The sequence below is a fragment of the Theobroma umbraticum genome, unplaced genomic scaffold (genome assembly GCF_002168275.2).
Source record: "Theobroma umbraticum cultivar Fairchild unplaced genomic scaffold, ASM216827v3 scaffold_4.1, whole genome shotgun sequence".
Lineage (NCBI taxonomy): Eukaryota > Viridiplantae > Streptophyta > Magnoliopsida > Malvales > Malvaceae > Theobroma > Theobroma umbraticum.
In genome coordinates, this window is record NW_018397258.1 from 1,719,561 (window position 1) to 1,730,042 (window position 10,482).

The following is a 10,482-nucleotide window of genomic DNA, read 5'->3' on the forward strand; positions in this document are numbered from 1 at the left end:
TGGAATCAGAGGTGAACATTGGGTACTGAGTTACACGTGCGCTGCTCTGTTAAAAAAAAAAATGCTCCTTTTCGAGGCAACCATTTTACATACGGATAACCAGGACAAACTGATCTCAAGCGTTAAAGTTGTCCCTTCTCCCCCCTCTTTCTCTCTTTCTCTTTCTCTTTCTCTTGAAAAAAACTGTCACTGCCACCATACAAGCAAAAGGGGTGGGAGGCAAGTTCTTTGCTGATGCAAAGTAAAGAGTTTGTCTTGATTCTGTAATGGATATGCTTTCTTAGGGCTTTTAAACCCTAGCTCTCTCTGCTAGTTCTCCAACCTGAAACTTTACTAGTTCCTCCTTGGGTTCTTTTATATCTTGTAGACTTCCCCATTTCTTCTCATTATCAGAGGTCATCATCATCAGTTCCATTGCATGTACTATATATTTATCTATAAATCATTTTCTGAGAGTTCTCTTGCAGTTCTAATTTTCCTTAATCTGAATATTTGCTAGAGCTCTTAACAGTGCATGCATTTTTGCTTCCTATATGCACATATGTATCAAACCTGCTTCCTGGGTTTTCTCATTAAACCCTAAATTTCATCTTTCATGTATGTTTTTTCCTAGCTAGCCAACCAATCTTAAATTTGGGTTTTGCTTAATCTTCTAAGACTGGTGACAATTATTCCAGTACATTGGATGGATCTTACAGCTAGTTATCTTCATCTTTTCAGCTTTTTGAAATCATAAATTAATCGAGATAGAAAACCATTTGATATTTTTGGTGTCAACTAGGGGATGATTTTGTTTGCAAAGTTTGCAGAGTACAAGGTTTTTAATCCGAACTGCTATTATAAAATGAATATATCAGCTTGAGAGTTTGTTACAAGTTGGAAGTAATAATTTTGGTGGACCATGTACCTGTCTAATGTGGTTTGAGACAAATGCCATTCTGGTTCTTCATGATTAACATCGATCTCTTTGATTCTTTGAACTACACTTCAATGATTATCACTGCATAAAATATTAAGATTCCCTTATTTTTTACCTTCTGCTTTCCCCTTTTTGGTAGCTATGTATCTCAAGAAACTCAAAGAGCAAAGCATAATAATGGCCACTTTGTAGACTAGCCGTTAACACATCCATCCATTACCCCACCTTACTGCGTGGTTGAGAAGAGATAGAGAGTTAGAACCTTAATTCAATGGGGTAAGAGATTGGATTTAACCCAATCACAAAAACGTTTTTCAGTGGTAGGTCTAGGATCCCTGCTTTTGCGAAACCATTCACTAATGAGTTGATGTTTAAAAGCAACATTGCTGAGTCGGGCTTTGGAGGTTGTCACCGCGATTTGACATGTGTTTCATTTGTCATGACATGGAGTTTATATATATATATATATATATATATATATATATATAGATAATTTTTTTCTTTTACGATTAAATACTCTGTTTAGAATTTAATGTTGGTTAAATTTTTCATTTTAGGATTCAACTTAATATTTGGTTTAAATTAGGATGCTATTTTTTTTATCCTATTCATTTAAGAAAAATTAGTAAATTATTATTGCTAAAATTAAAAAATTCAAATTTATATTTATTAAAAATTACGTTCTAACAGTTAGTTCTAATAGCTGTGTTTATTAATTATATCATCGATATTTCTTTAAATAAACAGATCCCAAATTTATATCATAATTTGAACGAAATAGTAGGTTAATCCTGAAATAAAAACTTTGACAGTAGTCAAATTGTAGAGGAGGGCATATACGATGGATAATGGGGGCTTTCTCTCCCTTAAAAATCTTTTTAAGTTGAGGAATGCCTACTGGTGAGAGAAGAGAATGAACCTAAAACCCATTGAATCACTGCTGCAGAGACCAAGGCCATATACAATTGAAGGGTGGTGGTCGGTGTTTGAGATCAAATTAATGTAAATGTACACATTTCTTTGTATCCTACTGCTGACAAAAGTTCATAAATCATCCTTCAAAGGCATTTAGCAATCTTGTTTACCCATTGCCACTTTGGCATTCATTTCTGTTTTAATTAATCAATGCCCTTCCAAATTACATGGCTTGTTCTGGGCTTACCATTCAATCAGTTCTCTTACCTTTCTAACTCTTTCTACCACCTTTTGGCGAAACCTGAGGCCAAAGCGAAAGAGAGAATATCAGACTTGCTCGACAGAAATAAAGAATGAAGAATTTCATTGCTACTATACATAACTCAGTTTCATTATACAAGTAGTGAATACGTAAGGAGTGAATCCCACTTGGATTAGAAAAGCAAAATATATGAAGAAAATGAAAATTTGACTCACTCAACTCAATCACCTACAAAATTTTTCTTCATGGATCCCAACCTTTTTCGGTTTTTTCTGCATTTACCTACAGATATGCTAAAAGCTCAATGAAGAAACTAGAAAACATATGTTACAAACCCACCGCACATTTCCTTCGAAATAAAAATTGTGCCGAACCAGGTGCTCCCTTGATGATCTTTCAGCTTAGGGTATAAATACTCTCAACCTTAGCCTATACAGTGGCAAGATTTTACGCATATCCCTACATCGAACTTTTGACTCAATCACAACTCTATCCTTAGCCGTCGCATTTCAGCTCGAAATACAGGGCTTGAATTCAAAGTTCGACGAGCAAGACTCCTGATGTCCTCTCGAGAACAGTCCTGTGATATACGAACCAGCTCCCAGAGGGCACCTCCGCATATCATGTCCTTTGCATTAACTTCTGAAATTGCAAAAATGAAATCCTTCAAGAAATGTGTCTAACAGAGATTGATCATTTATAATGGAGAAGAAATTCAGCTTACCATGCTGCGCCAAATGGCATAGCGCAAGCTCAATGTGTCGCCTGATGGGTGCAGAATCATTATTAGCATTTTGCACAATCCATGGAAGTGCACCATCATCAATAAGAAGTGATCTCCCACTTTTTATACCTGGAGTAGGGCACAAGTAGACATAAGACGATGCTAAACAAGACAAAAGACCAATGTTGACACCATTTTGTTGCAGATTCTATTAACCTAAATGATCATGAAAGAATATATAGTTTGAAAGATTACACAGCTTAAATCAGGTTCAAACTTCAGAATAAAGTGAGTTATGGTCATATCGAAACACCAATTAACCAATTCCCATCCCCTCCAAAAGATAATTAAAAGGAACAATTAACTTTAGCAGCCAATTATCACACAATGGCATGCAACAGATTGAAGACTTACCATTAGTAGATGCACGGGATTCACATTTTGCAAAATTGGCAATTCCACGTGCAACTTGGGAAAGAACCTCTGGATGTCCGCATCTCACCATCCCCAGCAAGGCCTTAATTCCACCTTCAGACCTCAGCTTTGCTTGTAGCTTATCTGGAAGAAGCATGAGAGAATGTGAGAGAGGCAGGAAAAGCAGCCCACTTCAAGCCCTTCCCAAGAAACAGGATTTAAATACAAGAACAATTCTATTAAGTGGTTTAACCACTATAAGCATAACTACAATTTATCCTGGAAGCCTAAATGACGAAGCCAAAGGCATGAAAAATCCCTGTGAGATACTGACCATCATGCCTCTTCTTAACTTCAACGGTGTTCATATCATATATGATGCACTTAATAAATAAATGGAATGGAAGCAGCAAAGTAATGCATGCAATGAACAACCTCACAATGATCAAGAAATTCTTCATGCAGGAGCTTTATTTAAGCACATATCGAGTTATGTGATAATAGCAATCAATAATCATACTGATGATTGGAAAAAGGTGCCAAAATTTCCTTATAGAAATGTTTGTCTTACACATTTGCTAATGATCACCTGATTACCCTTATTTCAGTTCATTTCTTTCATTTATTTATTTATGGAAGTGTTCCTTCCTTTAGTCACCAAAGGAAGGGTTCTAACACCATTATAATATAAGAACCAACAACCTATTAGAAAGAGTGACGCAAAAGAAAATGCCATATACCATTGCCACATAGGTTAGCTATAGCTCCAGCAACCATGCGTAGAGTCTGAGGATCCTCAGCATCAGATGCTGTCATAGACAACAAACTGATTCCCCCTTGTACCATTATGAGTTCTTGATTGGCTTCTGCTTTGCCAAAAAGGAAACAATATTAAACCCATGTAGTTGAGGCTCAGAACCAATCGGTAGCCAAACTCTTAAGCAATGACACCAATTTAACAGCAAGATTGCTGTACTCAAAACTATATGAAGAATATTAAAGAACAATTACCATTCATTGCAAGATTGGCAATTGCACCTGCTGCTACTCTGCGAACAGTTTCATCCTCATAGCTTCTGAGAAGCATCAGCAAGGAAGTAAGACCACCAGCTTCAACAATCCTTTCCTGGTTTGCTTCTGTACAGTACATGGTAAGTACACCTCATCACTTACAAAAACAAAAACAAGTTAAACATGTCTCTATACATAAAAAGACATAAGACAATTTTGTTTATGCATTTATCATCGATAAAGCTTGTCAAACACAGATTTACCCGAGGATAACACTTATAAAAAGCAAATTAACATTAAACGAACTGAACTTCTTTGAACAATTACTCCTTTTCCAACAGGAGGAACGATGAACTCTCTTCAGACAAAAAAGGGTAGCAATACTAGTTTGGCTAACCAACAGAAGCAGACTGGTGCAGTTGCTAAAGCAACAAACAAGGTAATATACAGGGGTCTAATGTTTGGTTTTTAAAGCTGACATATTGTGATTATTTTCACCCAAAATCACTCTGTAACAGGAGAATAAGCAATTAGCACCCACGGCACTTTTACAACCAATTCTTCCCAAAGAAAGACTACACAATGAAAAGATAAGCAACTAATCCATCAACTCCCCATCCAGAGCACCTTAAGTAACAGCACATGAAATCAAAACTCTTACTCACCTTCAGCTGCTAGGTTGGCCACTACTTTTACGGCATGAATGCGTACATTGGCATCTTCTGACTCAAGCAAAGCCAAGATCTTTTGCAGTCCAACTGGTAAATTGATAGAAGGAACAATAAGAAATACATAGACAAAAAAGGTGTTTACAGGATATTATGACATAGAAACTATTTTACCACCTTGTTCGAATAGTGCAGCAACTGGTGTCTTATGTCCATTTAAAGAGTCCCTAACTTGAGACATGGGAGAATCTAGACCAGTATAAGCATTTCCAGATCCACCTCTTCCAAGACACCTTCTCAACTACATATGGAAAATAAAAATGAAATGGTTAACCAGCATAAATGTGTGCTTGTGTTTGATGCCAATGATGGACAAGAATGATAAAGTCTCATAGATAATAATGCATGAAATTGTCACTCAAGCGCTTTAAAGGGAAAAGCTATCACATAGAAGTGTGATTCAGTAATTCTAAGGGAAGTTCAATGCAAGCAGCAAAATGGAAAAAGCCAGGGAGTTGATATTGTGAACAGATACTAGACCATTACATTGACGAGTAATATCAACAGTTGAAAGCTCAAATACTCAACAAGTCAAAATACATATATATCGAGCATCAATTGTATTAATGATAAGTTAATAATGGCATAAAAGCATGCTTAACTTCCACAATTCCAATACCTGCTCAGCTTCAAAAGTCAGTTGTAACATCTGACTTCTTAGTATTATTATTTCTTCTTCAAGCTTCTTTTTTTGATGACCCTCATCCTCCAGAGCTTTTTGGAGCTTTAATATTTCAGCAGCTCCACCTGCCTAATATGCCAAAATAATCCTCATACAACCAATTCCTCATCTAGAAGTCAATAGAAGCTCAGAGAATTTGAGATAAATATATTCAGTATCCGCATAACAAGCATACCCCTGAATCTGTGCATTGCCCTAATTGACTCCTAAGTTTGTTGACCTCCTCTTCAGCATCCTTTCTCATATTAATTTCTTTCTCAAGCAGCCTTTTGACCTCAACAACATCCTCAGCAATGGAAAAACCAGGCCCCTGAAAATTATGATGAAGACAAAAAAGGTGAACACAATACAAACACAAGATGGCCCAAAATCCTAGGTATAAATAGTAATGCCAACTCATTTGCTACAATTAAAGCCTTTGTAGTTTCATCATCATGCAACTAAAATGCGTCCAACAACAACAACAAAAACAGAATTGTTTACCACTGAGTTGGATCAGCCATCCGAGTCAACAACAAGAAATTAATATTCATTTCAAAAATTGACAAGTAAGATAGATCAAAGCAAGTTTGGGTTCATCATATCTTCCACTAAACTCATGTAAAAGAAAAAAGAAAGAACTTTTAAAATTGCTTTTAGAGATGGTTGACACAATATGGGATAAAAATCTGATCGATGGATTCATGCCCCCGAAAAATTAGAAAGACTTGCTCCAATAACGAGGCATTAATTGCTACTACATTTCTAAACACATGGAACATATGTAATAGTAAAGCTGCAAGAATAATGCAAAAATCCTTGATGATGTTAATGAAAATAAATTGCATGCCTGACAGCAAAAATGGGGCCCAAACGGCTAGTCATGAAATAATGTAAAAAATTTGAGATGACACAAGATATGGTCCTTGATGCAGAGTACCTTCCCATTACATTTATCGTTCATGAAGCCATCGCATCCATGCTTTCCTTGATTTTCTATCATCTTTTCCTCAAGCTTCTTAACTGATTCCATATATTCCATCTGGCACTTTAGCCGCTCCTTCTGCAAAAGGAACGCACTAGAAGTTCAGTATCAACATATCACACTCCCAAGCAAGTAAGTGTTTCAAAACAACTAAAAATAAGAAAACCACGAGGTGAAAGAATCACTAATCTGGAAATGATGAATTACTGAACTAACCTCTAAGGCATCTGTGAAATTTCTCTCAACCTCAGAAGCACGGTTTTGTGCTTCTAAGTTTATTCTTTCAACTTCATCATCAAAAGCTTTCTGTTGCCTTTCATTTTCTGCAATGAGCTTGTCCAGCTGTATTTCAAGCCTTCTAGCCAAACTCTTATAATCAAACTCTTCCTTTATTCTCAGCATGTTCTCCACTTTCATAGCCTGTAAGAAATGGAATAATGCAAACAGTCAAGTAAAACCATCCTATTTCTACATATATTGGAGACAACATTACACAAGACATGAAGAAATGAACAGATGAAATAAATGTCATGAAATGAAATCGAGCTATTCAAACAAGGATGAAAGATAGCTCAACTATAAATACATTGCATCTTGGTCAAAGTTTACTTTATAATTGGCAAGTTGTTTGATAGCAGATATTACGCAGAGTAAATGCATGATAGGTTATAGTTTGAGTCCTTTTTAATATAAGAACTCACCCTTTGGCCAAACAATATTGTACTAGCGGTCTCTCCTCGATGCCGTGGGGAGGGGCCAATGGCCACAATTAGTGAGGTTCTGGCAGTGCCTGCAGTACATAGAATCTACCTGATAATAACTCTAGAAAGCATTCAACTTACTAGATAAAATATCCAAAAGAAATATATAAAAAATATATATAGTAAAAATCATCTTAAAAGCTTAGGTCAGGTCAAAAGTCCAGACACATATTGACTTACATGAACATAGAAGATAACTCACCTCCAAATGAATCTCTGAGCAGCCTTGTAAGTTTTGAATCACGAACTGGAACATGAGCACTATTCTCTGCTAAAGCGTTAATGCACTTCCCCAAAGCACTCAGTGAAAGGTTAATAGACTTAGCTTCCTCCAACATGTGTCCCTCACTTCCTGCCAAAAGCAGAGTGAATCAAATTCACCATCTACCTAAGGAATCCAACTCATCGCACTTCCAGCACTTGGGGAAGTCTATAGCTCTATAGGTAGGACTAGGCTAAACAAGTAAAATTTATCAGGAAAAGACATCAACACCGGCCAGATGCAATGCTCAACAAGTTTAGGTAGTGAAGGACAGAAAAAAAAATGCTCTCCAAAATGCAGAATGCAATCAACTTGCAACTGGAGGGGGAAAAAAAAAGCCATGGTATGCACCTGACTTGTGAACACGCTCTGAACCTGCCAAATCTACCAAAACCAGCTTGCTTCTCCGGATAAGAGGCTTTGGAAGTTTCACAAAGTGAGAAGACTTCTCTATTTCACTTGGAATTGCATCTTCCACTCCCAAAACTGATCTCTTAACATGTACCTGCACTAAGATGGTTCAATATTTAATACTTCGCGAAAAGGATAATACAACAGCATAAACAACTACAGGTAAGATTATGAAAAAATGGCGCATAGCGACTGGGAATGGGAAGAGCAGAAGAGGAAAATTAGTCACCATCAAAATAGCATGACTGCGAGAAGATTCAGTATTCAACTTTGTATTTGCGGCAATTCGATGAGCTTCCCCTAATCTCAACAGCTCCAAAAAACTATGCTCATCCCTAATTTCTACATGAGTTGCCCCTGGTAAAGAAACATCTCCAGTTTTCGGATCTTCCACTATGGAAATATTATCATTTGCCGGATCAAGGAGATCCTGGATAGCCTCCATGTAAAGCTACAATGACACATTGAAAATAAACTCATAAAAATTCTTACTGATAACACACAAGCCCAACAGGAATATGAACAGAAAGTTTAATAAAAATATCAGACAACATGTAATGGAACAAAAAGAAAAATTCAAAATCCAATAAGCAGTAAATACAAAATAACACATTGCATAGACACAATGCCATCAAAGAAATCGCATTGAAATAATTGCACAATTGAGCATTCATAAAATAAAAATCAAGAGCCTAACAACCTGCAAATATGAAACAGAGACAGAATCTGTTTCCAGAGAAACATTTGCTAAAATCTCCTCCATTGAGCGCACCATTATTCCACGAGCAGAGGTATCTTCCTCACCCAATCGTCCAAGAGTAAAAGTTTTCCCAGTTCCAGTCTGCCCATAAGCCATAACAGTCCCATTGTAACCATCCAGAACACTCTGCAGACGCCAAAGCAGCATCAATACATAGTCCCCTAAGACTAAACAATATATATCCATTTAAGCACTTCTTGCTCGTTAAGGTAAATGAAAAAGATGATTTAGGGATACAACAGAATATTACACCCGCATAATTTCAATGACATTATAATATAAAACTAAGAAAACGTTTCAAAAATGAAAGAAACCTCTACAACAGGCTTAGCAACAACTTCATAGACACGTTTCTGCGAAGCGAATTCGGTAAGCACGTCATCAAACTCGTATGTTTCTGAATCCCAATTGTTCTTCCTGAGTTTAAGCCTCTTAAGCTACAAACAATAATAACAAAAATAGTAAAAATAAAATAAAATTATAACCATCTAGAGTCAGGGTAACTAAACTGAAAATGAGAGTTCTTAAATTGCACCTCAGGTTGTAATTCTACGCAATCGGCAAAATCTGCGTCTGCAACCAACTCTTCCGCATTTCGCGGCCGTAATCTAACGGCTACTCGAACTCTTCCTGGCACTGAAAAAAAAAAGCAAGCAAATTAAAACATATTTATTAATATTTAACTTTGTTCGAAAATCGCATTCTGAAATCAAATAAAAGGAAAAGCTAACCTCCGTCGTCTCTGGCGGCGGTGGTGAAAGAAGCGGAGTTGGTCCGGCGAAGAGCAGATCCTGGAGACTGATTTGAAGGAGGAAGTCTTGATTTGAACGAAGATGACTTGAGATTTGATGAATTTGCTGCACTGGGAGGCTTAACTGTTCCCTTGTGCATACCATTTCTATTACCACCGGAAGCCATCACTTGTTTTCTTTATTTTTTTACTCTTTTGAGTTTGGCTTGTTTTCAAAGAATTTTAAAGCAATGAATAAATATAGAAAGCAGGCGTAGTTACAGTGCTAATTTTCGGTGTCGGAATTGGATTTCGTTCAAAACAAAGGGATGATGGAGGGAGAGGGGAGAAAGGGACCCACTGTGTTGGGAGAAGACAGAAGCGCACAGCTTTATGGCCCCACCCCTCTCAAAGTTAAAATTTCCGAAATTACCACAATACTCTTCTCTGCGTTTTTTTTTTTTTGTCTTTTTGTCAATTTGCGGTGATTTTGTAAGAAAACAAACCATTATTGGTACTGGATCTAGTGGGCCGCTTAAATTCCCCCTGTTGGTCGTGAGGCGGCCAGCGCGGCAGTTCCTTCAAAGTGACTAAATTGCCCTTCACCTCTCACGATCGATAAAGCTGGAAGCTTTAAAAACTGGAAGCCAACTCTTGCTGTTCGTTTCGTACAGTATCTTACCACCGACTTTGTCCGTGTTTGAAGCTTGATTCGTCGCTTTGAACCTTGAGGTTTACCACGTTAAAAGGCCAAACATAAGATTTTCTTTTAATATTTATTTTGAAACTTTTTTAAATTTTTATTATTATATGTTTATGAGATTATATTTTGTGAGTAAATAATGATATATAATAAATATTATATACTGATAGTATTATCAAATATAAATAAATTTTTTTATGAAAATATATTTTATGACTATCGATTTTATATATATA

At 36.5% G+C, this 10,482-nt stretch overlaps 1 protein-coding gene across 4 annotated transcripts; it reads right to left on the reverse strand.

Annotated features, from left to right (window-relative positions):
* Positions 1-1,711: 1,711 nt before the first annotated feature.
* ARK2 (armadillo repeat kinesin 2) lies at positions 1,712-9,909 on the reverse strand. Of its 4 annotated transcripts, none has more exons than XR_002444965.2 (20): positions 9,545-9,907; positions 9,349-9,449; positions 9,128-9,250; positions 8,754-8,939; positions 8,283-8,504; positions 7,994-8,147; positions 7,583-7,732; positions 7,321-7,409; positions 6,836-7,039; positions 6,575-6,697; positions 5,831-5,965; positions 5,593-5,724; positions 5,091-5,214; positions 4,911-5,003; positions 4,246-4,371; positions 3,975-4,100; positions 3,235-3,378; positions 2,821-2,949; positions 2,436-2,738; positions 1,712-2,135 (listed from the first exon to the last, which is right to left on the reverse strand). XR_002444965.2 is itself a non-coding variant. In XM_089783114.1 (19 exons), the coding sequence occupies exons 1-19, from the start codon at positions 9,729-9,731 to the stop codon at positions 2,578-2,580; spliced, it is 2,706 nt and encodes a 901-aa protein (XP_089639240.1). In that variant the 5' UTR covers positions 9,732-9,909; the 3' UTR covers positions 2,182-2,577. The 4 variants fall into 4 exon arrangements, 2 of the variants coding, with proteins under 2 accessions (XP_089639240.1, XP_021280623.1); XR_002444964.2 differs by having other exon boundaries at positions 2,312-2,738; XM_089783114.1 differs by lacking the exon at positions 1,712-2,135 and having other exon boundaries at positions 2,182-2,735; positions 9,545-9,909.
* Positions 9,910-10,482: the final 573 nt, after the last annotated feature.